The sequence below is a fragment of the Salvelinus alpinus genome, chromosome 4 (genome assembly GCF_045679555.1).
Source record: "Salvelinus alpinus chromosome 4, SLU_Salpinus.1, whole genome shotgun sequence".
In the NCBI taxonomy this organism is placed as follows: domain Eukaryota; kingdom Metazoa; phylum Chordata; class Actinopteri; order Salmoniformes; family Salmonidae; genus Salvelinus; species Salvelinus alpinus.
Window position 1 is genome coordinate 98694199 of NC_092089.1, and position 27050 is coordinate 98721248.

General features: G+C 43.0%; 3 protein-coding genes and 1 long non-coding RNA gene across 4 annotated transcripts in view; 3 read left to right on the top strand and 1 right to left on the bottom strand.

Annotated features, from left to right (window-relative positions):
* Window positions 1–5602: 5602 nt before the first annotated feature.
* On the bottom strand, window positions 5603–11970 carry LOC139574772 (serine/threonine-protein phosphatase 2A catalytic subunit alpha isoform-like). The gene is made up of 7 exons (XM_071399653.1): window positions 11412–11970; window positions 10631–10840; window positions 9679–9852; window positions 8641–8730; window positions 7964–8125; window positions 7646–7764; window positions 5603–7389 (listed from the first exon to the last, which is right to left on the bottom strand). Exons 1-7 carry the CDS (start codon window positions 11511–11513, stop codon window positions 7317–7319), a joined length of 930 nt encoding a protein of 309 aa, XP_071255754.1. The 5' UTR covers window positions 11514–11970; the 3' UTR covers window positions 5603–7316.
* Window positions 11971–12623: 653 nt separating this feature from the next.
* Window positions 12624–15034, top strand: LOC139574773 (uncharacterized). Its single transcript, XR_011674828.1, has 3 exons — window positions 12624–12882; window positions 13708–13794; window positions 14063–15034. It is a non-coding gene; the product is annotated as an uncharacterized lncRNA (long non-coding RNA).
* A 906-nt stretch (window positions 15035–15940) lies between these two features.
* LOC139574774 (UPF0461 protein C5orf24 homolog) lies at window positions 15941–18820 on the top strand. Its single transcript, XM_071399654.1, has 2 exons — window positions 15941–16201; window positions 16607–18820. The coding sequence occupies exon 2, from the start codon at window positions 16610–16612 to the stop codon at window positions 17276–17278; it is 669 nt and encodes a 222-aa protein (XP_071255755.1). The 5' UTR covers window positions 15941–16201; window positions 16607–16609; the 3' UTR covers window positions 17279–18820.
* A 1417-nt stretch (window positions 18821–20237) lies between these two features.
* LOC139574776 (histone-lysine N-methyltransferase, H3 lysine-36 specific-like) overlaps window positions 20238–27050 on the top strand; it is a 36661-nt gene continuing 29848 nt past the window's right edge. The window contains exons 1-6 of the mRNA XM_071399655.1: window positions 20238–20635; window positions 21278–22191; window positions 22719–22860; window positions 23461–23633; window positions 23903–25922; window positions 26020–26604. Of these exons, the coding sequence (XP_071255756.1) occupies window positions 21295–22191; window positions 22719–22860; window positions 23461–23633; window positions 23903–25922; window positions 26020–26604 (3817 nt within the window). The 5' untranslated portion in view covers window positions 20238–20635; window positions 21278–21294. The remainder of the gene's footprint in view (window positions 20636–21277; window positions 22192–22718; window positions 22861–23460; window positions 23634–23902; window positions 25923–26019; window positions 26605–27050) is intronic.

Sequence of the window (27050 nt, forward strand, 5' to 3'; positions counted from 1 at the left end):
ATTTGCAAATATTTTTAGGGTAGTCACTAGTGTTTGGTTATGTGCGCTAACTTCACCTTACTATTTTTGCGGAACAGATAGATAATTGACGACAATAACATGTACTTAACCAGGCAAATCAGTTAAGAACAAATTCATATTTACAATGACGGCCTACCCCGGACGACGCTGGGCAAGGACGGATGTGATACAGCCTGGAATCGAACATGGGACTGTAGTGACCACTCTCGCACTGAGATGCAGTGCCTTAGACCGCTGCACCACTCGGGAGCCCCAATGCAACCTTAAAATATATCAGCTTTTTTCCCTTTGTACTGGGCCTATCTCCATGAGCTGACGTTAAAAAATATCAGGAAGCAGAATCACTGCATTATGCGCATCATCAGTAGACTCCCTATATTTGAAGCAATATAAACGTCCACTGATTATACAAGACTGGGGCTTGCTCCTTTGTAGAAGAGGAAACACTACAAAGCCAACAAAAAGCGTTTACACAAGCAGCCCAATTCTGATATTTTTCCACAAAATTGTATTTTTACCAAGCACACCAGATCTTTTCACATCAGGTCTTTTCAAGAGCTGATCTGATTAGTCAAAATGCCAATTAGATAAAAAAAATATCAGAATTGGGCTGCCTGTCTAAACGCCGCCTTATATGGCCCGTAACGGTCTGATATGGTTTGATAGAGTGCATGGCAGCGTGTATAACTTGGCTTGTAATTGAAATTGCCATGTATGTTGCTTTCACTTTTGCCCCAGATAATGGGGGAGGGGTAATGTTCAACATCAAGGGCAGCGGAAGGAAAGCTGGTTTTCCAATAGTCAGCTCTTTTAACACAGACCTAATGGATTGTACTGTTGTAAATCAGTTGTAGGCTGCTGTACACTGGGCCTTTGATTTTACAAAATACTAATTAAATGGAACCATAGAGAAACATTAACTAACATATTTTCAATCATATGTAAAAATACACTCTAATAAACCTATTCAAATGTTAACTTATCCACCCAATCTTTGCAGCCATTCCTATCATAGGCCTATCTAACTGGAGGCTGGACTAGTGAAAGTGATAGGGTAGTAGGAGGTAACTAGCCCCCTTAAGAACAATGTCTAATTGCTGACACAAAAAAAGCAACGTTTGGGGAAAAAAATGGTAGTGGATAAAGGTCATGCTTAGGCAAATAAACTAAAGGGAAATCAATTTTTTTGTTATTTAATGAAATATTATTTTTTAGAAAAGGTGCCATTTTTTTTTAAGTACCAGGGTAATCCCAGCAGTCTTTAAAATTACACTCAGGAGCAAAAGATATTCAATAGTTGTTTTTAATAATAAACAAAAAATATTACTTAGAATATAATAGTGAAATGGATTATAACTAAGAACATTAAATAACATTGGAATATAACATCAAATAACAATAACTTAACTAATTTATTCAGCGTAACATTGATGTGGAAACTCTCTTATGCTCTGCTATTGCACGATTCTAATTTGTACATAGGTCACAAATTAAGCTATCCCCAGTAAAATTGGAGCACAATTCATGAGCCCGCCTCCTGCACTGCTCACACCTAATCCAGTCCCCACCTGTGACTGAAAACAGGGGGAGAGATGCCAATTGAAAAGCTTTTTTTTTTTACGTAGCTAGCTATCTAGCTATATGACATAAAATGCTGTGTAAAATAGCTAAAATGCTATAAAGTAACATTAACTGTAAAGTTATCAGTCACTGGTGGATACATTTACAACTGCAATTAAGTTACATTTTCTTTTTGATGTATTTTACCTTAGACGATCTGGTAGTAAGGTTGCAAGCTAGCACCCCTAACAGCTTATGCTAACTAGATCGCTGGCTAGCATTTACTGCTAGTGAAGTTGCTAGATAGCAAGTTCGCATAAACTAGTGCTAACTGGGATAGTCATTGTCTAAAATGACAGGTAAAAACACATTCATAATCATAAACCTAAAAATAAACCCAGTTCGGGGGGAGGGGGGACTGCCCAACACACTCATTCAACATATTACTAGTTTACAAAAAAATTATAGACATTGTTCTCTCTAAACAAGGGTATTATTTAGCTTAAGGCTTTCCTACTTGTATATTTTTTTTAAACAATTATAGATCTAACTTCATTGGCATATATCTACAACTTGATCAATTTACCACAAATTAGTTGTGTTGAAATATCTCCAAAAGTTGTGATGTCATAAAGGACATTTTTGTTGAGCAAGAGCAGTGGCAGCAAGGGAAGTGTTGTGGAAATAATTTGGTGACATCTTGTGGAATTACAGGGGGGGGTGGGGCAGTTACCCCTTAGTACCTTATGCAAACAATAAAGCAAGGTATGAATTTAGGGACTTTTACTGCCATCTAGTGGTCTGTTTTGGGAGCACAGATGACTCATTCTCACTCAGAAGTAGGACAAAGCGTCAGCTGGTTAGTCATTGCTAATAGAGGTGACATTGGACTCTAGCGCAGGGTTTCACAAAGTCGGTCCTGGGGGGCTTGTACTCGATGAATTAAGGTCTCTAATTAGTAAAGAACTCCCCTCACCTGGTAGGTCTTAGTAAGGAACTCCCCTCACCTGGTAGGTCTTAGTAAGGAACTCCCCTCACCTGGTAGGTCTTAGTAAAGAACTCCCCTCACCTGGTAGGTCTTAGTAAAGAACTCCCCTCACCTGGTAGGTCTTAGTAAAGAACTCCCCTCACCTGGTAGGTCTTAGTAAAGAACTCCCCTCACCTGGTTGTCTAGGTCTTAGTAAGGAACTCCCCTCACATGGTAGGTCTTAGTAAATAACTCTCCTCACCTGGTTGTCTAGGTCTTAGTAAAGAACTCCCCTCACCTGGTAGGTCTTAGTAAAGAACTCCCCTCACCTGGTAGGTCTTAGTACTCCCCTCACATGGTAGGTCTTAGTAAAGAACTCTCCTCACCTGGTTGTCTAGGTCTTAGTAAAGAACTCCCCTCACCTGGTAGGTCTTAGTAAAGAACTCCCCTCACCTGGTAGGTCTTAGTACTCCCCTCACATGGTAGGTCTTAGTAAAGAACTCTCCTCACCTGGTTGTCTAGGTCTTAGTAAAGAACTCCCCTCACCTGGTAGGTCTTAGTAAAGAACTCCCCTCACCTGGTAGGTCTTAGTAAAGAACTCCCCTCACCTGGTAGGTCTTAGTAAAGAACTCCCCTCACCTGGTAGGTCTTAGTAAAGAACTCCCCTCACCTGGTAGGTCTTAGTAAGGAACTCCCATCACCTGGTTGTCTAGATCTTAGTAAGGAACTCCCCTCACCTGGTAGGTCTTAGTAAAGAACTCCCCTCACCTGGTTGTCTAGGTCTTAGTAAAGAACTCCGCTCACCTGGTAGGTCTTAGTAAAGAACTCCCCTCACCTGGTTGTCTGGGTCTTAGTAAAGAACTTCCCTCACCTGGTTGTCTGGTTCTCAGTAAGGAATGCCCCTCACCTGGTTGTCTAGGTCTTAGTAAAGAACTTCCCTCACCTGGTAGGTCTTAGTAAAGAACTTCCCTCACCTGGTTGTCTAGGTCTTAATTGAAAGGAAAAAAACAAAATACCACAGACAATGAGTTTGACACCCCTGCTCTAGTGTCTAGGCAAATGTCTGTCCTTATAATACCTGGGACATACGCTGCGTTCAAGACAACTGGGAACTCGGAAATCTCAGTTTTCTAACTTCAGTGCTTTCAAGACAACTGGGAACTCAGGAAAAAAAACAAGCTCAAACTGTCAAAAATAATTTTGAATATGAATCCAACTCGAAATTCCAAGTCGGAAACTTGGGCATCTTTCTATCACTAACGTAATCATTTGACCTTGTCGCCCCCCCCAGTTGTCTTGAAAGCACAATTATACTAATTAGTGCAACATTATGGAACATCACATGGCTGACAATTTTGCATAACAGAATCTGGGCCCTGTTCAAATGCACTAAAAACCTATCCTCTTTCCCTTCATTCCTTGAAGGAATCCCTAAACAACAAAGGATCGAGTGCTTTGAGTGCTTTGAGAGACTAGTCAAGGACCATATCACCTCCACCCAACCTGACACCCTAGACCCACTCAAATTTGCTTACCGCCCCAATAGGTCCACAGACGACACAATCGCAATCACGCTGCACACTGCCCTAACCCATCTGGACAAGAGAAATACCTATTTAAGAATGCTGTTCATCGACCACAGCTCAGCATTTAACACCATAGTACCCTCCAAACTCATCATTAGGCTCGAGACCCCGCCCTGTGCAACTGGGTCCTGGACTTCCTGACGGGCCGCCCCCAGGTGGTGAGGGTAGGTAACAACATCTCAATCATCAAGTTGTCAGACGGCACTACAGTGGTCGGCTTGATTACCAACAACGACGAGACGGCCTACAGGGAGGAGGTGAGGGCCCTCGGAGTGTGGTGTCAGGAAAATAACCTCACACTCAACGTCAACAAAACAAAGGAGATGATCGTGGACTTCAGGAAACAGCAGAGGGAGCAGCCCCCTATCCACATCGACGGGACAGTAGTGGAGAAGTTGGAAAGTTTTAAGTTCCTCGGCGTACACATCACGGACAAACTGAAATGGTCCACCCACACAGACAGCGCGGTCCCGTGTGGCTCAGTTGGTAGAGCATGGTGCTTGCAACGCCAGGGTTGTGGGTTCATTCCCCACGGGGGGACCAGGATGAATATGTATGAACTTTCCAATTTGTAAGTCGCTCTGGATAAGAGCGTCTGCTAAATGACTTAAATGTAAATGTGAAGAAAGCGCAGCAGCGCCGGCTGAAGCAGCAGCGGCTGAAGAAATTCGGCTTGTCACCAAAATCACTCACAAACTTTTGTATCACCACCTGGTACGGCAACTGCTCCGCCCACAACCATAAGACTCTCCAGAGGGTAGTGAGGTCTGCACAACGCATCACCGGGGGCAAACTACCTGCCCTCCAGGACACCTACACCACCCAATGTCACAGGAAGGCCAAAAAGATCATCAAGGACAACAACCACCCGAGCCCCACTGCCTGTTCACCCCGCTATCATCCAGAAGGCGAGGTCAGTACAGGTGCATCAAAGTGGGGACCGAAAGACTGAAAAACAGCTTCTATCTCAAGGACATCAGACTGTTAAACAGCCATCACTAACATTGAGTGGCTGCTGCCAACATACTGAATCATCTCTAGCCACTTTAATAATAAAAATTTGATGTAATAAATGTTTCACTAGCCACTTTAAACAATGCCACTTCATATGTTTACATACCTTACATTACTCATACGTATATACTGTACTCTATACCATCTACTCCATCTTGCCTATGCCGTTCGGCCACTTATCCATATATTTCTATGTACATATTCTTATTCATTCCTTTACACTTGTGTGTATAAGGTAGTTGTTGTGAAATTGTTAGATTACTTGTTAGATATTACTGCACGGTCAGAACTAAAAGCACAAGCATTTTGCTACACTCTCATTAACATCTGCTAACCATGTGTACGTGACAAATAAAATTTTATTTGATCAAGGGGCAACGTCGTTCTGAAAGTCAAAGGTCACACTTGCCTCTGTGCCACGCAGAGCTCCTAAGAACCATACAGGACAACGCAATGAAGGAACAAATTCAATCTTTATTATATAGCGGAGGCTGCAAAACAGAAAGGTATCTATAACAAGGGATGTCATTTTGTACAGGTGTTCCTCTGTTCATCTGAAATAGGTTTTACTCAACGAATGGACAGGTGAGTGACAGAAAAGCTATTTGCTGGGGGTGAAATATACAGTGCATTCAGAAAGTATTCAGACCCCTTAACTTTTCCCACATTTTGTTACGTTACGGCCTTATTTTAAAATGGATTTCCTCCAGACGGGACGCTTGGCATTCAGGCCAAAGAGTTCAATCTTGGTTTCATCAGACCAGAGAATCTTGATTCTCATGGTCTGAGAGACCTTTAGGTGCATTTGGAAAAGTCGTCATGTGCCTTGTATTGTGAAATGGCTTCCGTCCGGCAACACTACCATAAATGCCTGATTGGTGGACTGCTGCAGAGAAGGTGGTCCATCTGGAAGGCTCTCCCATCTTTACAGAGGAACTCTAGAGCTCTGTCAGAGTGACCATTGGGTTCTTGGTCACCTCCCTGACCAAGGCCCTTCTCCCCCGATTGCTCAGTTTGGCCAGCTCTAGGAAGAGTCTTGGTGGTTCCAAACTTGTGCCTCGACACAATCCTGTCTTGGAGCTCTAGGACAATTCCTTCGACCTTATGGCTTGGTTTTTGCTCCGACGTCAACCGTGGGACCTTATATAGACAGTTGTGTGCCTTTCCAAATCATGTCCAATCAATTGAATTTACCACAGGTGGACTCCAAGTTGTAGAAACATCTCAAGGATGTTAAATGAAAACAGGATGCACCTGAGCTCAATTTCAAGCCTCATAGCAAAGGGTCTGACTACTTACGTAAATAGGGTATTTCTGTTACAAATTTTTTTTTTTGCGCATAAATGTCTTATTTTTCTCTCTTCACTTTGTCATTATGCGGTATTGTGTGTAGATTGATGAGGAAGAAAATGTATGTAATCCATTTTAGAATAAGGCTGTAACGTAACAAAATGTGGAAAAAGTCAAGGGGTCTGAATCCTTTGAGTGCAGCGTACAACAGAATGCTGTAGTTTGTCAGTGTCATGATAAACATTAAATACAAAAGTGCAAAGAGAAAGAAGAATTCAATTCCATCCAGCGCCCAACCAAGTTTGAAAACAATTATTTAAAATTCACACAAAAAAAAGCCATTGATTTTCTGTTAGAAAAATGTTCACAACATAACATGTTTACTGCAACCTTCCAGTTTGAGGCCATGCCGTGTTAGGTTTACCAAAACTTTTCTATACTATAATTATGTTCCTACCACAAGGGTTACATTTAAGCCTTAAACTCAGCAGATTAATTAATTCAAAGCAGATCTTTTTCCTGACAAAACCAGCAGGTACTATGAGACTGTCTGCTTCCAAAATGGCACCCTATTACTATATAGTACACTGTAATCTTTACAATGAAGAATCATTTTCAGAGATAAATACAACATCATGCACAGAGAGAGAAGGAACTGGTTCCATGGACTGTGGTGGGTGTCGGTTGTGTGGTCTTCTTTAAAGATGAATGTGACATTATTTTTCCATTTTGCATTGTGAAATTATGGCACACATTTTGGTCCATGGATTGATGGATGCTTACTTTGTCACAACTCTATACCGATGGTCGGTTGCTCCCTTCTCCCACATCTTCACTAAGAAGAATCTATAGCAATACTTCACAGGCATTGCGATCTTTTACAGGAAGTAGTCAGGAGTGCGGCGGGTCACATGGGGTTCACCTCTGCGAGGGGCGGGGTCGAACTGAAGGCTGGAATAGAAACACAGACAGTCACATATCTGATACGAGGCCTTGGAGCGACGTTACATCTAATAGAGGGTTCGCTTAATTTCATCAATCAAGATGAGAAAAGAAAGCTTGCTAACTCATTTATCTACTCGTAACAATTTCCAATGTATGGAGTTTAACAATAAAGCTAAAGTAAAGAATTGTCAACAGGAATTTTATTCTGAAGTGAATACTTTTATTTTGAAGTGAATACTTTTATTTTGAAGTGAATACTTACAAGGAGTACTTGAGTGTGTCATCCAGCTCCATGATGGCGGCCTGGTTTCCACAGCGATAGCAGTAATTGGGTGCACTGAAGATAGTCACTACGTTACGGTCATGGCACCAGTTATACCCCTGTCAAAACAAACACTCAGTAAACCAGAGGTACATCACAACACCAGTTATAACCCTGTCAAAACAAACACTCAGTAAACCAGAGGTACATCTAGGAACAAGACAATCTAAAACATGAAATCATGCAAATACAAAAAGAAGGTCTGCATTTTGTTATAAAAATATAGAATTTCCAGCACTTAAAAACATGCCACTGTACCTCCATGACCAGCTGGTGAGCTCTGGAGACCAGGGTGAGTCCGTTCGCATGGTTGAAGGTCTCTGAGATGTCTTGTCCAAAGGTGTAGCCGGCACCACGGGGAGAGATGCCCCAGCCGCCCCGGTCATCGGGGTCTGACCACAGCAGGTCACACATCGGACCCTGGAGGAGAGAGACAGTGGCCATGTTAGTAAGGTCAACAATACAGTGAACACCACATGATGTGAATAAGGTGGCCATATTGGTGAGGTCAGGCTGCAACACAGAGTGTCACCACATGATTTTATCAAAGGTGTTTGCTAAGTGCATATTACAACTGTGAGATGAGTAGTGACTGGTTGGCCAGAAGTCCATGGAACAGATTAAACATCTGCTATACAACGTCAGGGCTTACAGACTCCAGTGGTTCAATATCCACACTATGAAGACGCTAATCAACTGGAAACTCTTCACTCTACATGAACTGAACAAAGCAGGGATCTCCTGGCTAGAGGCAAAAGCTGTCACATAGAAGTGAGTGAGGTGGAGAGCAGGGTGGACGACCTATGCTCCCAAGGGACCAAGAGGTTGAAGTCAAGTAAATCAATATTATGAAACAACATATTGGACATGCATTCTAACTAGCATGGTAATATGAAGATTGGACGTTGTTTCTAGGAATGTGGAAGTGAGCTGACCTCATGAGGAACTTCCTGTAAGCGATCCAGCGCTCTGATGTGTTCCAATGTGTCTATTGAGGGGGACAGTCCACCGTGGAGACAGAAGATCTGCAGAGGAACAACAAGTCAATTGGGACATTTCCATCTAAAATGTGTTAGAACGAATCAAATCATTAAGGCTGAAAATACCATCTAACACTGTGTTGGGGTGTAGATGTTTGTTGTTTTTATATTTAACATCTGTATTGTACAGCACATTGCTGCTGAATTGCATGGTCATGTAATAACAATAGTGATCAAGGAAGAGACCTCTGCAACCACGGTGCATGAATTGAGGAGCAAACTGAAGGAGAGGAGATTCAATAACACGGACAAAAGAATTCAATAAAAATATATTTTTTTGCTAAAAGTAGAACCAATGCGTTTCGGCTGTTAGCCTTCATCATGGTTTTTGATGAAGGTCAAAAGCTGAAAATAGTTGGTTCTATTTGTAGCAATAAAAAAAAAAAAAAAAAGCTTTTTATTGAATTCCATTGTCCTCCGTGATGCTGAATCTCCTCTCCTTCATAACAGCGATCCTAATAGTACATGAGTTTCATATAGCGCTCTTCAAGGACCCAATCAAAGACACTTATGTAATGCACTAATAAATACATATGTGATACATTAAAATTGCAATATGTCACTTTTTTGGGGGGCAACACGACCAAATTCACATAGAAGTGTGAGTTATAGAGCTGTTTTTCTCATTGAAACCATGCCTAAGAAGTGGTAGATCTGTTCTGTGTGCATCATTTCTACGCTTCCCGTTCTTAAGTTTCATCTGTGCGCCTTTTACTGTCGGTTTTGATTCGCTTCAAACAGCGAAAAAAACAACTATATTTTTGGTTATGGAAAATATATTTCACAGTAGTTTAGATGGTACGATGATTCTCTACACAACGCCTGCTGGTTTTGTTACATAAACGGAATCTAGGCAAACTGCCATTTCATGGTTGCAAAAAATTCTAACAGAGTGATTTCTGCATAATGCACCTTAACCAACTAATATCTCACCTGGTTATCTACCAGTGCAGTTAGGGGCAGATAATCAAATAAGTCTGTGAAGTACTTCCAGACGTTGGCGTTTCCATATTTCCTTAAACACTCGTCGTAGAAGCCGTACACCTGGGTAATCTGTCTGCTCTCGTGGTTCCCTCGAAGGATTGTGATTCGCTCACGGTACCGAACCTGGAAAAACAAAAACAATTATTAACACATCTCTGGATAGGACAAAAAGCGCATAACAAGACATTACATTCAAAGCGACTGCATCTTCTGTTCTCGCGTCAACCAGACATGGTTTAAGGTTGACGACGACATTTACAGTAGCAGCAATGAATCTTATCCTGTGTTATATCAGTAGGCTGTCCTCCCTGTAGACCTACTGGCCTCCACCACCAGTTTGAGTTTTAGCCTTGTTGCGGTTTTTCCCTGTGCAAAATACACTAAGCAATATCAGAAAGGAATCAACCGAAGCTATTTTAGAGAACACTCTGAAACAGGAATGGGCAACTGGCGAGCCACGGGCATTTTGTAGGTCCTGTGTATCAATAGGAACTCGGTCAGGGTCTCAACTTACTGTTGAGAATTACAATAATCAAGCTTCAATTAAAAACAAAATGGTGGTCGTGCATCAGCAGTTTCTCTCTTGTTATGTGTCACTAACAGTCACTCAATTAATCCATGCAAGCTAAAAAAAAAAATTGATTGGTAAGTTAGCTGACTAGGCGATCTAAACTTGTATTAATCATGGCCGAACACCGACCAGGGGCCCCAAAAGATTTTGCAAACATTTCTGTCCACCCTATGGCAAAATTGCATGAAATTACTTAGAAGAATTAATTCTGAGTCGTCAGGCAAATCCACTGCAGCCCCTCATGATGAAATCAGATTTTTTTGAGGGGGAGGGCCACCCACCCCCATTAAAGTTGCCCTTTCCTGCTCTAAAACATTTGTCTATGTTTACCTTGAGAGATACTAGGAGGCTGACTGTCTCTACAGAGTAGTAGCCCCTGTCCACATAGTCTCCCATGAAGAGGTAGTTGGTGTCCGGAGACTTCCCTCCGATTTTAAACAGCTCCACCAAGTCATGGAACTGGCCGTGGACATCTCCGCACACGGTGACCGGACATCTCACCTCCTGCACGTTAGACTCCTTCGTCAGGATCTCTTTGGCCTGGGAAGGAAATGAGACATAAGAGTTTGGGGTTAGGAATTTAAACAGAGGATGGGGGAAATCGGGTATACAGAGGGGAAGAGCGGGAGTTCGGGTCTGTGTATGTTATTTCTTGTTTGAGTACTATATTTATAAAATGCATGCATATTTTTAAGCTCTAACTATATACGGTAGTTGATACCCAAGGGGCACACTTGGAAATTAAACTGCAACAAGCCAGAACGGAGCGTAAGAACATCAAGGATATCAAGCTGAAATTTACAAACACATTCATATAAAAATACAACACCACTGCTAATCAGTCAATGCATGTCAGCCAACCCCACAGTGGATGCAATGGCAATAGGCTCCGCCGCCATTTTCAGAATAATGTAGCTAGCTAGTAAGTAACTAACTAGCAGTAACAAACAATAGCCGGTGGGGAAATTAACCGTACTCGGACCAATGAGCAATTTAAGATAGACAGCTAGCATTAGCTAACTGTTAAACAACTAACACAGCAAATATTAGCTAAGCTAGTTTTCCGGCTAAGGGCTTGCAATATCATACGAATTAAACGGGTTAACATTACCTTTTCGCAAAGGGCTTTGACTTGATTTTCCGAGAGCTGCTTGCATTCGCCGAGTTGCTCAATCCACCCATCCAATTCCTTAGTGAATGACTTGTCGTCCATGTCTGGTTATATTTCAGCTAGCAAACTACCTAGTTAGGTTACCTATTGAAAACTAGTTTAGCTAATGCGTTCTCGTCATTCGCACTCTTTTTGCTTTCGTCGAAAATGAATGCACGAGCTAGCTAGGTCACCGACACTGCTTAAAATTGGTTCAACCTCCCTACTAGCTAGCTACTCGTTAAAAATAAGCGCTGCATGCGCCTCGATATCCTGTTTATCTGAAATAGCTAAAGAAATGCGTGGTACAGCCGCAGTTGCAGAAAACTGGCTCTGTATGAAATTCCGTGGACCCAACCCTGCTTCTTCACCGAGCAACAATCAATGAGAGAGTTCTATTACACTGGCCCGGGATGAACAGGGAAACGCTCCCTCACATCATCAGGCGAAAGCGGGGAGGGAGGAGCGCAATACTCAAATCAAACATTACTCTGAGTCTCTCTGTCAGGATGTCAACAAGGCAGCATGGTGCATCGTCCAGTAACATACATCTCTTTTCCATAAAATAAATGTTTGAATTTTCAAACTACGATTGGGAAGGCAGATACATCGTTTTTTGTATCACTTTTGTATGTGAAAACACAGAATCCAACTCATCCCTCCACAACGTGTTTAATTACGTCACTTTTGTTTTGAGCCGACTTCGCGGACGGCCAGAGCTGGGCACCTGGCTCACGCTCGGGAGCCAGCCCGGTTCCAAAACAAATGCAATCACTTTTCACCCATTCAAATTTCTCACACCAGGGTAACCCGAGTCAGATAAACGAAATCCCCCGGTCTTGCTGCGTTTACGTCATTGGTCGACGTACCTCACCCGTCCCCTTCATCTGGGCTTTGCTGCCACCGTGTGGTTGCGAATGGGAACTACAATGTGCTCTCGTTATTAAAATAATAAATCTATCACAATAAATACCATGAATATTGTGGATAATAGTGTGAATAGATCTACTGCTATTCAAATGCACAGGACTACTGTGCATGCAGGTTATCAAGCTGAAATAAATGGTATAAAAAAATATATAATAATTCACAGAGAATAAATACAACGGACTGGCAGGATGCAAAAGCAACTATCCAGAATTTTAAGCGGCTTCTAATGTTTATGACACACGCATGCGCATTGAGGTTCACCCTAGTCAGCAGTATGAGAAATGGTCCATGCAATCCTGGTTCCTTGAGACGTCCCAAATCCGAGGTTACTCCGTTGAATTTGAAATTTAAAATGGTTAAGGTAAGAATTGAGGTTATGGTTAAGGTTAGGGAACTGTAGTAGGGGTTAAGGTTAGGGTTTAGGATAGCGACGTCCCCAAGGTACCCGGGTGGCACTACCCAGGAAAATATGTCAGCACCTTTGAGGCAAGGAGGACAGCAGGTAAGACGTTCAATATTTAACGTTTATTTTCTGTTGTAAAATAACATATAGTTAGCTGAACCTCTTCACCTAAACCCTAGGTACATCGTCACTTTGAAATCGGTGCAGCTCGCGTCCACGAAGACTTATGTTTTGACCAGTCATTAGTTTTGACAGACCTGTCTGACACTATAGCAGTAACAAAACTAATTTAATGAATGATCAAGCTTGATACAATGTAACAACCGGTGTTAGGGAAGCTACTCTGAAAATGTACTTTACTAAGCTACCAATTACTCCAAACTGGAATAAGTTAAGTTACACTAAAGTTACCCATAAGAAAAATATAGTTTACTACTATAAAGTTACTTTGAAAAAGTATTTCACTACATCCAAACTACTTCGTGAAAAATTATCATATCTAAAATGTAATTGACTACAAATTGCAAGAATATTATCACTCAAATGTCAGATGTTAACAGAAAGTGTAATTCAGCCTATTAAACACAAAAACGATGTTTCGAGTGAGAATTAGGATGGTCTGATGCTGAAAACATCACTACATGGCAAAAAAATAATGAACTACTGAAAACAGTATCAATATTTGAATTTAGTCAAACTACCACCAAGATACTGCAAAATGTAATGAAATTACTAGTTGAACTATTTGTAGTTCACTACTCCCCAACACTGGTAACAACCAACACATCTACAGTTAATGGGTTTCTACGCCTAGTTTCTCAGTAAAATGTAATTTACAGGTTTTATATTTACAGGGCTTGATCATTTGCAGATGAATGATTTGCATGTATTTGACATTTTCTTAATCCTGTGTCTCTTTCCCAGCCTCTGGATGCTGCTAACCTCAAAGACCTGAGAGTTGCTCTGAATGGCATCTTGGCCAAAGGAGAGACGCTCAAGCTGGAGACTAAGGTAGGAACTAGGAACTCCCAGAGGATACTACTGAATAGCTAATACTAAATATACATAACACCAAGCCACAGTGGATGAAAGAATAATGGAATCACTGTCTACCTACAGAATCAGAAAGTTGACATTTTAGGGGTTACATTTCTTGTTACTCCTGACTAAAATCCTCACCATAAAATCTGTGAAATATAGTGATTAATATAGTGATTATGAGCTGGTTTGTACATGCTGCTTCAAGTCTGAATGTCTTCTCTGTTCTCTCTCTACCCAGCCTGACTCCCTCCATCCTGGGTGGAATGACAGTCAGCGTCAGGGACAAGTATGTGGACATGTTTACCAAGACAAAGATCCAGAAACGGACCAAGATCATTAGGGAGACCTAATAATTGGCATAGGGTTGTGTCCCAAATGACACCATACTCCCTACAGTATGTAGAGCTATTAAGGGCTACGAGACCAGGCTGAGGGAATAGGGTGCCATTTGGGTGTATTTTTTTTGTTTTAAACGTTTTGCTTATTCAACTGGACCTAAGTCCTGTGAACTCAATAGGGAATGAATGACTAGTGGAACAATGTTACAGGGAAATGCCTTACCTATGTGTATTATTGCTTCCCAGCTTTAAGCTTAACAGTACAAAGTATTACAGTAAATTTAGTCTTTCTGTTGTCATGTTTGATTTGATTTATTAGAATCCCTGTTAGTCGACGCCGATGGCGACAGCTAGTCTTACTGGGGTCTGAAACATAACGAAAAATACATTACAGACAAAAGACTTTACAATTTACATACATTTAAAAACATGAACATATAGTGTATCTATCAGTTCCACATACATGTCAGTTCATACACACAACATGTAGGTCACATGTCAGTTCATACACACAACATGTAGGTCACATGTCAGTTCATACACACAACATGTAGGTCACATGTCAGTTCATACACACAACATGTAGGTCACATGTCAGTTCATACACACAACATGTAGGTCACATGTCAGTTCATATACACAACATGTAGGTCACATGTCAGTTCATACACACAACATGTAGGTCACATGTCAGTTCATACACACAACATGTAGGTCACATGTCAGTTCATACACACAACATGTAGGTCACATGTCAGTTCATACACACAACATGTAGGTCACATGTCAGTTCATACACACAACATGTAGGTCACATGTCAGTTCATACACACAACATGTAGCTCATATTAAATATGATGTATTATAAAAAACACTGGATTTGTCTGTTTTTTTAAAGTTTATTTGTAGCCAGAGCGAAGCTAGTTGATTTGTAGCTTCGTTAAGCTTTTGCGAGACTAGTAGCCTCGTAAAGCCAGAGCGAGGCTAGTTGATTTGTAGCCTCGTAAAGAGTGAGGCTAGTTGATTTGTAGCCTCGTAAAGAGTGAGGCTAGTTGATTTGCGGATGCAGTCAAAGAAATGTGTGTAGAAAATATTGCACAAAAATATTTGTTTACAGTTTCACAGAGGCAAACTACTGTTTGACAATCAGACAGTGAAGAACTAGCGATGTGACTGAAATGTGAATATGTATGAAACTTTACAGAAAAACTGATGTGAGTTCTGTAAATTAGATTGCTTTCCCACTAACGTCAGGTCAAATGTAGTTATGTTACACGGTTTAGTAGATCAAGCAAGTTTTTAATCCTGTACTTAATGTTTGTCATTGTTATACTACCACCTACTGAAAGTACAGTATTGATAAACCTCTGTTTATAAAGGTTCCCACTAGTTACCACAGCCGCAAAGTCAAATTACCTATATCGTAAAATGTTATGAAAACACAAATGAGCTTTTTGGTCTTAATATGAGGTTACGGTTAGGCATAAGGTTAGCAGTGTGGTTAATGTTAGGTTTAATGTTAAGGTTTAAAATCCCATTTTAAGAAGAGACGTAAAAATAGGCGGTGTTTATGACTGGCTGTCACTAGTGACGCCCGTTTCTAAAACTGTTTCAAAACTGTTAACTCATTTCCTGGACACAATGTCCACGATTTCAAAACAAAGGTTACAAACAAAATACATCATATCCTATATTCTTGATCGAAATATGGCTGGATTACATGCCATTTTTTATTATAGTAAATGTCTTTATAGGGCTGCTAGGTTTCCTTAAAGTCTGGCGCGCCTGCGCTTTGAGCCCCTCCTATTTTATAAAAGAAAAAAACCCGAGGAAAATGGCTGCCTTTCTCGTTTAAACCTCTGTCCTAGAAGAATAAATAAATATGAAATACCCGGCGCATAATGTCATCCAGGATCAAGTTAATATCCATGGAATATAAGGCGTAGAATACATGCGTTTTTAGGATGTTACGGCGGTCAAGAATGGAAAATATGTTTCATATTTAACCCTTTGCATTCTATGATCCGCCTACAAATGAGGTTTGTGGTTTTTTAATGTTCTCAAAATGTACTTGCAAATGCAGCAGTTTTCTTCGTGGTATTTCGTTGTAGTAGCGCCCATTGCCCCATTTATACAGCTGTTGTATTATTGGGTTGTAAACGCATAATAGCGAGACACTACGTTGCGTATTGTATTAACACCGCCGATATGGTTTTGCAACAATAGCCTGTTCTAATTAATAATGTTGGACAAGATGTTTGCACATAGAATAGATACTTTATAACATATGCATTACTTAGTGATGTGCATCACCAACTTAGGTTCTTATTGTGTGTGTGTGTGTGTGTGTGTGTGTGTGTGTTTATGTGCATGCTCTAAGTCTGTCACACATACCAATTCAATGACTCTAAACCTGTTTCCCTTTCATTTGTACCCCTCAACAGAAAATGATGCACCAAGTCACTAGCAGCAGCAATGACTATTGCATGAGTGGCCTTGCAGAGGAATGTCAACACCCAACCAGCCACTTTGAATTATGTAGCTCGCAATCCAACAAATTCTACCCTTCGCCCCCACCCCCTACTCTACAGCTGCCCCACCCAAACCTGCACAAGCCCATGCCCTGTCAAATGCAACAAGAGACCCAGAATGAGTTCCACCCTCAGGCAGTGAGGATCCGAGGGCCCGGTGAGGCTCCAACTGGGCCAGAGAGCTCCAAGAAAAAGAAAGGAAGTGTCGTCAAGTCCGGCCGTAGAGGGAGACCCTCGGGGACCACTAAGTCAGCCGGTTACCGGACAAGCACCGGACGTCCGTTGGGGACCACGAAAGCTGCGGGGTTCAAGACCAGTCCCGGCAGGCCCCTGGGTACGACCAAAGCAGCGGGCTACAAGGTTAGCCCTGGAAGGCCTCCTGGTAGCATCAAGACTCTGGCTCGGCTCAAGAAACTGGAGTACGGGAGCTGTGATGGTACCAAGAAACTAGGCTTCAGTAATTGCGTCGGCGGAGCCAAGAAACTGGACTATGCCAGCTTCGAAGTGGCACCTTTCCCTTACACCCTGATGCAGAAACGAGGCTTGCGTGAGCCTACTGGCAAAGTGGAGGAAACTAACGAGTAGTTCTGCCTTCGTCTCGTATCTATTGCCTGGAAATCATATTTGAGTGCTTGTCCTAAAGGATGTTGATGACCAGAAGGGACTCATGTAGCCAAAATTTTGGTTGACTTTTGGATATGTCTGGCACTGGTTACTAACGAATGGCTCCTCCTCTCTTAATTGTACTCTGCTGATATTGTCACCATTTAATCTGTCTCTATCCAAAGACTAAAATCGCTCTCTTTATTTCAATAAGTTTGTTATCTTATTTTACAGAAATTGCATGATAAGGCATATAATAAATACAGTCAATATACTTTAGCTAAACAGGAATGAGAGAAATAGCCTACTATTCATCATAATCTGGTCAAATGCTCGCTGTCTGGAGAAGGGTTGATGTTTTGTTTAAATGTTTAAATATCTGACTTTCATTCATCTGTTTATTTTATGCTCTGATATAATGTGCTTTTATCATTAGTAGTTTGCTTGTCCTCCTGATGTTTTCCACATTGAAAATGCATCTGAGTAGAAAACAACACAAAACACACTAGCAAAACATGAATCTTAGTAGGAAACAACACAAAACACACCAGCAAAACATGAATCTGAGTAGAAAACAACACAAAACACACTAGCAAAACATGAATCTTAGTAGGAAACAATACAAAACACACTAGCAAAACATGAATCTTAGTAGGAAACAACACAAAACACACTAGAAAAACATGAATCTTAGTAGGAAACAACACAAAACACACTAGCAAAACATGAATCTTAGTAGGAAACAACACAAAACACACTAGCAAAACATGAATCTTAGTAGGAAACAACACAAAACACACTAGCAAAACATGAATCTTAAGCTTCTCCCAGAGTGCATGTGGCAGTGTTTGTGTCTTGTTGTGTTGTATGGTATGACATATTTTTTATTTGTATTTATACATAGCATATTTATACACAGGATTTCATGCAATATAACATTGTTACAACACGTTTTCTGAAATTTTGCTTGAACTTTTGGGCCTCCCGAGTGGCGCAGCGGTCTAAGGCACACCACCGCAGTGCTAGAGGGGTCACTTCAGACCCGAGTTCGATCCCGGGCTGTATCACAACCGGCCGTGATCGGGAGTCCCATAGGGCGGTGCACAATTGGCCCCGCGTCGTCCAGGTTAGGGGAGGTTTTGGCCAGGGTAGGCCGTCATTGTAAATAAGAATTTGTTCTTAACGGACTTGTCTAGTTAAATAAAGGTTAAAAAAATAAACTGACGAGAACACAGTGCATCTGAAAACCTCTCATAATACTTATTTGACAACAAAGGAATTGTTGTTTCTAACCCTTTGTGAATATTAATGGTTTTGTCTTCTCAATGTACTGTATTATCCTTTATTCTTTGTTCTCACAAGTTAACTATCAAGTCATAAAAGCAAACCCAGAATGGTGTTGAGTAGGAACTATCATTTTAACCAACGGAGAAAAAATGCTATGTGGTGGATTATGTGAAAACGATAAGATAGTTTTCTGTATGTGGGACCAAAAATTAAAGTGAAATGGTCATTCCAAAATGATATTGTCTTGACTGTCACTGATATTTTAATAGAGTAGTGTATAAACTACAGTGTAGATCATTTCCATTTGTAAAGTGCAGACAAACAAATCTATATCTTATCATATCATGGGGTCCAGGTCCCCCTATGAGCCAGTGGACCCCATAACACCCCAAAGTGTTATAAAACACTGATTGCATGTCCAACCACTCTAAAATAAATATAAGGAATACTGTTTTAATCCTGATATTCGCATCCTATAATAATTTTTCTAAGAAGATTTACGTACATAAACCTGGGTATTGTGTCTTACATAGGCCTACAATTACATATGGCCTGTGTTGTGAATCTCATAGAACTGAGAAACCAATATTGAATGAGGAAAAAAAGAACAACACATTTAACTATAATTTCAACATAAAAACAATGTGGGCCACTTCGAGAAAAAAAAAATCTAAACTCATTTTCTTATTTTTGTCCTCTGACATTGTATGTTCATTCTCTTCGCCCTACGTTCTGAGTGACGGCCTCATAAGGTTACAAATCTACAGATTGGTCATCAATGAAGAGCAGCCGAGGCAAATATCCTATCAGGTAATATGATTAATTAGAATTGGCTATACAACAATGTCTGTAGCCTATTTGACAACTGTCATGTCGATGTAGCAGTGATGGGTATTGTGCGAAGCGAGTTTATTACAGTAGCAATAGGGCACGACTGCAAGTATGGCGAGCCTTTTGTGTGGCCACTAATGCAAGGCGTATTCTTCTCTTTATAGGCTGCTGTCACTGTTATTTTGAATGCGAACTTATTGCAGGATACGCGGAAAAAAACGGATAAGCATTTAGCCGAATTAACAATATTATATTACATTGCACCTCATTGACATGGCGTCCAGGGGTTCGACTTTAGTTAGAGCTTTGCCCCCACCATTGACATGTGTATTGCTGCCAACATGACCTATTTTCTCTGCTGTCAGGCAATATGGCGCATAGTCTATTATAAAACTTTGACTAGGCCGCATCCGCTTGCGCTGTTTTCCAGTCGACCACATTCGAACTATTGATCCGTGTTCGTTGTGGTCACAGATTCATCTCTCTCTCCAACCTCTCTGCTATCCAAAATGGAGGAAGCAAGTTACGCCTTTGTTGGGATAAGGAAACCAATGGCGCAATGGTTTATCAGTGTGACATACCTTCCACTCACATAACCCCATAATAAATAGTATTTATCTAGCCAAGGGTTTCGTGTATGTTGACTAAAACACATGAGGGGATATAGTAGCCTAGATCCTACATCTGGATTTGTCAGTGTGACTGTAGACCAGTGTTCTCTAGTGACTGAGGACTGATAGGTTGAGAGAGTGCCCCGGCCCGATGTGCTGTGATCCGCGGCTTCGCAGACGGGGGGGGGGTTGGGTGGCTGTGCGGATTGGTTGCTCAGCTCTGCTCGCCAACACAGCCAGTCCGTCTAGCAGGGCTTGTTTTAACATAACTAGAGGGGCATTTCGACAGCCCGCAAAACAACCATGTAGTAAAAATGATATTGTAATTGCTAGGGACTAAGGTGGTGTACGCTACACTGACTTTTGATGCACTAAAATGGAAGGTTACATTTTTTTTGGTCTATTGGTGACTGTTTTGGAAAGGCCGCCGCTGGTGAGATAGGACAGGAGGTGAAGGGGAGAGAATGAGAGCTGTTGGTCTTTCTTGGCCTAGTGCTGCTGCTACTGCTGGGATTGTGCAGATCCGCTTTCACAAATCGAAAAAAACACACGCTTCATGCCCCAATCTGAAAGACCCGCAGTTGGTTTTATTGTGACCGACCTCCAAATGGTAAGATTATTGCGTTTTTTAATACAGACGATGTTTTTAAACGTTTTGAACCGTCCTTTTGTGAGTTAGAATGGATGCTTCCTATGTCGGTTTATAGGCTCTGTGTAGGCTACTTGTGTGAGCCATTCTGTATGATGGCTTTGACTGTATTGACTCCCCTACAGACAGTCAGTTTGGCAGCGCGATCAATGTTGCACAGATCTATCATTTCAGTATTTGCGATCGTTCTATTTTGATAACAAAAACAGAACGAGTAGATATGATTTTATTGTGAACGGGGCAGAGCACACCGGTCGCTCGCTGGGTTTTCCTGATCTTTTTGTCTTCTCTGCTGCCACTACCGACGGCCTTCAGAGGGGAAGCCATGCAAATGTCGTATTATTACGTGTAGGCTATGCGGTAGTCTTTCTTTATGTTTTTGTCGCGTGGAATGTGAGTTGTTATTTACACACAGACAGTATGGTTTATATACATTCTTGTGTTTTTTTAAACAATTGTTTTGTAACATTGTAGCTATTTCAAACAGTGCATGAGTCTGAACCATATGAATTGACCACACTGTAGCTGGATAGGAAAAACCTGGTTGTTTGCTAGAAGGTTTACCTCAACCACCCTAACCTGCATTTTCTTTTACAATGACAGGAAGGAGCCATGACAACATGAATTCTTCATACAGACGGGCTGTCCGGGGCGGCTCAGCTTCAGCCACATCTTACAGCTCAGGCCAGCCAGAGCTGAGGCCCCCCAATCGCCTCTCAGTTTCCACCACTTCGTATAGAAACCAGTGCAACAGCAGCGCCAAGCGTGGCTCAACAGACAAACCTTCGACGGCCATGCAACTGTCAACCTCTGCCCTCAAACAGGCGCCTAGCTACGGGTATAACCAGGCAGAGAGGGAGAGGCCCCACTGCTACAGTCCTCTGCTGAGGCTCCAGGACCTCTCCACTATGGTACACAGACCTGGGTCTGATCTGGGACCCGGGCCCCAGCCCAAGGACCTCCATGCCAGGAACCATTTGCACTCTCACAGCCCAGTGGGAGGCTCTAGTTTTGGGGCTCCCCTGGTCCGACTGCCCCCCTCTCCCGGTAACGAGGAGACAGAACCCTACGAGGATTCCATGCGGGATCAGAACGGTTTCTCTCCTGTTAGTTCTGATAGTTTGGAGCGCTGCTCTCCCATCCCCAATGGATACCTGCATTTCGAGTCCACCTTGTTTGACAGTGGGGACAGGGAGGATGAGGACGAGGAGGAGGAAGAGTTGGTACCTTTTCAACAACACTCTTCTAAGTCCGCCAGAGACAGAACGGTCACAGACTCTAACACCACTTCTGGTTCAGGGGTAGGCCATAACAGCACATACAAACCCTCTGTTCTCAACCTGATGTCTAAGAGTCTATCTGAACTGGACCCTACTCTGAGCCCGAGTGCCCTGCCTGACATGTCCATGGGGGATGGCTGGAGTATGGACCAGGACTCTGACAGTGACAGTGACAGTGAGATGACAGGAGACACACATGACAATGGTCTCATCTCACCTGTTGGAACCAACTCTAATGTGAGTTCCCTCTCTTACTGATGATGATGATGATGATGGTAATAATAATAATCCTCAGAGTAGATGGATCCTGGGTAGCTCTAAAAGATATCTGATCTAATCTGATGTTATCTCCAGTTCTGTCAATACTGTGTAAACTCCTGGAACAGTATTTGTCAAGAAGATATTTTTTTATTTGGCGTACACTATATGCTGATCAACCATATACGCTAGTTTTATATTAAACAAAATAATATAGATTTGATAACAGTATTTGTTTCACATTTGAATTTGAGATGCTAAAAAGAAATGTTGAACAACATATAATAAGATAGAAGAAATCCCTTTCACCATCAGAGTTTTGAACTGTCAAAGGGATGATCCTATATTTTTATGTATTTATTTATCCGTTATTTTATCAGGTAAGTTGACTGAGAACACGTTCTCATTTACAGCAACGACCTGGGGAATAGTTACAGGGGAGAGGAGGGGGATGAATGAGCCAATTGTAAATGTGTAATAAGTCCTTTGTTTATTTTTTTGTTCAGCCCAACAGCCCAAAGAAGAAGCCCCTCCCAGCAGTGCAGTACTTGGAGGGAGATCTGGTCTGGGCCAAGTTCAACCGCCGCCCCTGGTGGCCCTGTAGAGTTACCATAAATCCACTGGAGGGGATACACACACGCATGAAAGGTGGGAAGTTGTGTTATTGGTGTTGGATCTAAACGTATCACAGGATGGGTGTATTATTATGTCAGGGCATGAAGCATTGATTAAAAGTGGGAAGGAAGGGAAGCTGTCCTCTGGGTTCTATGGGGGAAGGAAGGGAAGCTCTCCTCTGGGTTCTGTGGGGGAAGGAAGTGAAGCTCTCCTCTTGGTTCTGTGGGGGAAGGACGTGAAGCTCTCCTCTTGGTTCTGTGGGGGAAGGAAGTGAAGCTCTCCTCTTGGTTCTGTGGGGGAAGGAAGTGAAGCTCTCCTCTTGGTTCTGTGGGGGAAGGAAGTGAAGCTCTCCTCTTGGTTCTGTGGGGGATATAACAGCTAGAGAGAAGAAATAACCACCTGGATCTAAAATGTGTTGTCCACAATCACTCCAAAGTTGACATAGTTTGTGGTATATAAGGGCATATAGTATGGGGGCATCCTCCGACAGTTATCTATAAACTACTTCAACTCAATGTATCAGCTCAGTTTGTCTTTGTGTAATGACAAACATTTAAACGCTTTTGAGTTTCTCCTATAACATTTTGTATCCATGTTAAAACCAGTTGTCCGTTGTGTTTTCTGTTGTTCCAGTCCCCAGTCGTCGTCCTTGTCGTATGTATTACGTGGAGACTGTGGCGGAGATGGCAGACCATGCCTGGGTGCCTGGGAAAGTTACCTACCCCTTCACAGGAGGAGAGCAGTTCACAGATCTGCCTGTGCTGAGACGGAGAGGGAAACAGAGGGAAAAGGACTACAAATACACAGTAACTGACCACAGACTGTCAACTCCTGTTGCTTTTCATTTAGATCGCATTGTGTGTTGCTGTTAGTAGAGATATGTTTAAAGTCACAAATCGCTTTTGTCGTTATAAAGGTGCAGAATAGTTTCATTGCGTGTCTCACAAAACATATCTGGAAGATTATACTCATACTATCTATTCCACAATGACAACAACTCCATATAATTTAGAAATAAGGACATCTTTGACAGTTGGCCACTTTTGTCCTGATGTTTGTCTTCTCTCCCCTGTAGATACCCAAGCGTCTGTTGGAGTCGTGGAAAGTCAGTGTGCTGGAAGCTGAGTTTCTCCTACCTGACCTGCTGAAGAATACTGCTGTCTCTTCTTCCATGGCCTTTAACGGTGAAGAGCGGGTGTCCTCCCCACTGCCTGATGAAAAAACATCCGAGGCCCCCTCTTGTTCCTCCTTTAACCTCACTGCACCCCCCTCCCTCAGCCCTACCCCCAACAGAAACAAACATCCCCCTGCAGCCAACCTGACCGTAGCGAACGACAGTAGCAGCAAAAAGAAACCCTGCCAGAAGAAGAAGAAGAAGAGGAAGGGTCTGGCGGAGATCTTTGGTCATATAGCTGGAAGTCCCACAGAGTCACTAAGCATCCTAGATCTGGCCAACCAAATGCCTGCTGCCGCAGCTGATCCACGGAAAAAAGAAGATCCCAAGGACTCTCCATACGCAGACCTGGATTCTGTACCAACCATTGTGCGTCCCAAACGGTCTGAGAAACCTGCTAAAGAAGACACAGAGAAACCGTCTGAACCCTCAAAAGAGGAGGCAGAGAAAGGGGGCAAGACTTCTCCTGAAAAGGCCAAAGACAGGCGTGTGGGCATGGTGGTTCCTAGGCATGAAGTTCCTATATCCTCATCCCCAAGCGTTTTAGCAAAAAAATCTCTTTTAAATTACAGAACTACAAAAAACACAAATGTTTTACAGTCAAAACAGAAGTTGGGCAGCTCTTCTGAACTGACGAATAAAAATGATCATGATAAGCACTCTCTGCATCTCCCTGCCAGCAGACGTCTGATGACCAGGGCCCTGAAAGCAGAGAAGGAGACAGAACTCAAAGAGGCTCTGCTGGCCTCAAGCCAAAACTTGAGAGACGATAGGCTTAATGTGCATTCTTCTGATGATGATGATGTGAGCGATAACGTTCAGATCAGAGCAGAGTCGTCTACTAGCAGGGATTCTTCACCAGACAAAGCCAGATCCTCTGCTAGTCACAGCTCTCCTAAAAAACAGTCCAAGTCTGATTGGAAGCGCCTCCACAACGGCTCGTGGAAAAACTCTGAAGATGTGACTCCAGGGTCCAGTAAGCCTGTCATACCCCCTATTAAGGTCAAGGAAGAGAACATTGTCTCAGACATATCCTCCTGTTCTTCCCCCACCTCCTCTCTCTCTCCCATGGACGCTTTCCAAGATATCAAGGAGCTGTCATTCAAATCCTTAGTGAAGGAGGAGAGCGACTCCGGGGACTCTAACACTAACTTTAAACCTGAGCCTAATTACAAGTTCAGTACTTTCCTGATGCTCCTGAAGGACATGCATGATACCAGGGAGAAAGAGGGCAAGCCCCTGACCATGCCTCCCTCGCCAGACCTCATCAAGGAAGAACCCATGGTCATACCCACCGCCCAACCACCAGACGACCCCCTTAACGCTGCTGCTGGCGGGGACTGGATGCCGGCGGGGACCAAAATCCAAAATGGCCAGCATGCGAGCTCGCCAACAACCAAGAGAACACCGGCCAAACCCAAGTCTAAAAATAAACCCATCATAAAAAACGAAACGTACAAACTTGAAGGGAAAACAGTGCTGGCTCAGATGGTAGCGAACGCAGTGGAGAAGCAGCAGCGGAGGAAGCCGAGGCCTCCAGCCAAACTCCGGGCCACCATCGCTGGTCTCTCTCCCGAGATGGCCGACCTAGCCTGGGGGAGGGAGTTTGTCTCTGGGCACGCTGACCTGGCTGAGCCTGGCCTCGGCCCTCCTCTTCCTCCTGTCCCCTCCGCTGTTGACTCCTCATCCTACCTCGACAAGAGCCCGGGTACCAAAGTGGCCCCTAAGAAGCGCTGGCAGACGTTTGCGCAGCAGGGGCCGGTGAAGCCAGGGAAGGATGCAGATGCACTGGGTGGGGTGGCCTCGCCGCAGGGGCCTGTGGAGGTGAATGGGATCTACAGAGACGGCCAGGGAGGGACACCAGACCCCATCACGTCCCATGATCTGAACCTGGGGATGGAGAAGCAAGATGACACATCAGGTAAGACATGGCTTTCAGTACCAGCAGTGTTTTATGTCAACAGTTAGCTTTTTATCTTTAGAGATTGATTTGGTTCATTGATTATTTGTTCCCACAGCACATTCTGAAAACAAACGGCTGAGGAAACCCAGCAAAAGACTGCTGGAATCCACAGAGGAGGAACAATTCTTCTCCCCGAAGAAAAAACTAAAGAAACCTCTGGAATCTTCCAAAAATCCTCTGAGCCCTTCCACAGTTCCAGGCCCAGCCCTGCTAACATCCACCTCTACCCCCAGCCCCACCCCCACCCCTGGCCCTACCTCTGGGGAGCCAGCCAGCCCCACCCCTGGCCCTACCTCTGGGGAGCCAGCCAGCCCCACCCCTGGCCCTACCTCTGGGGAGCCAGCCAGCCCCACCCCTGGCCCTACCTCTGGGGAGCCAGCTATCACCAACTCTGGCCCTACCTTTGGGGAGCCAGCCATCACCACCCTTGGCTCTACCTCTGGAGAGCCAACCATCACCACCCCTGACCCTAACTCTGGAGAGCTAGCCAGCACCAAGGCCCTAGCAGGGCTGAAACAGAGTCTGTCTCAAGATGTCCTCCACCGTGTTATAAAATCATTATCCAAACAACCCTCAGCAGTGACCTCTTTCTCTACTGAATCATCATCATCAGATGGGACAAACCCTCCTCTGCCCTCTGGTAAGCAACATCTCCAAAAACGTCTCTCATACGGCAATGCTGTCTTATGTAATACAAGAGGCAGATATATTCTATTGGGAAAGTAGTTCCATAGGGAGAGTAGTTCCATTGGGAAAGTAGTTCCATTGGGAGAGTAGTTCCATAGGGAGAGTAGTTCCATTGGGAAAGTAGTTCCATTGGGAGAGTAGTTCCATAGGGAGAGTAGTTCCATTGGGAGAGTAGTTCCATTGGGAGAGTAGTTCCATAGGGAAAGCAGTTCCATAGGGAGAGTAGTTCCATTGGGAAAGTAGTTCCATTGGGAAAGTCGTTCCATTGGGAAAGTCGTTCCATTGGGAGAGTAGTTCCATTGGGAAAGTAGTTCCATTGGGAAAGCAGTTCCATTGGAGAGTAGTTCCATAGGGAAAGTAGTTCCATAGGAGAGTAGTTCCATTGGGAAAGTAGTTCCA

What these genes read in the sequence shown, in the direction of transcription:
- LOC139574774 (XM_071399654.1), top strand. Translation starts at nt 16,610, where the DNA reads ATGATGCACCAAGTCACTAGCAGCAGCAATGACTATTGCATGAGTGGC.
- LOC139574772 (XM_071399653.1), bottom strand. Translation starts at nt 11,513, where the DNA reads ATGGACGACAAGTCATTCACTAAGGAATTGGATGGGTGGATTGAGCAA. An exon ending in GCCTCCTAGTATCTCTCAAG is followed by an intron (nt 9,853 to 10,630) that starts GTAAACATAGAC and finishes TTGTTTTTCCAG; the next exon opens with GTTCGGTACCGTGAGCGAAT. An exon ending in TACAGGAAGTTCCTCATGAG is followed by an intron (nt 8,126 to 8,640) that starts GTCAGCTCACTT and finishes TCTCTCCTCCAG; the next exon opens with GGTCCGATGTGTGACCTGCT.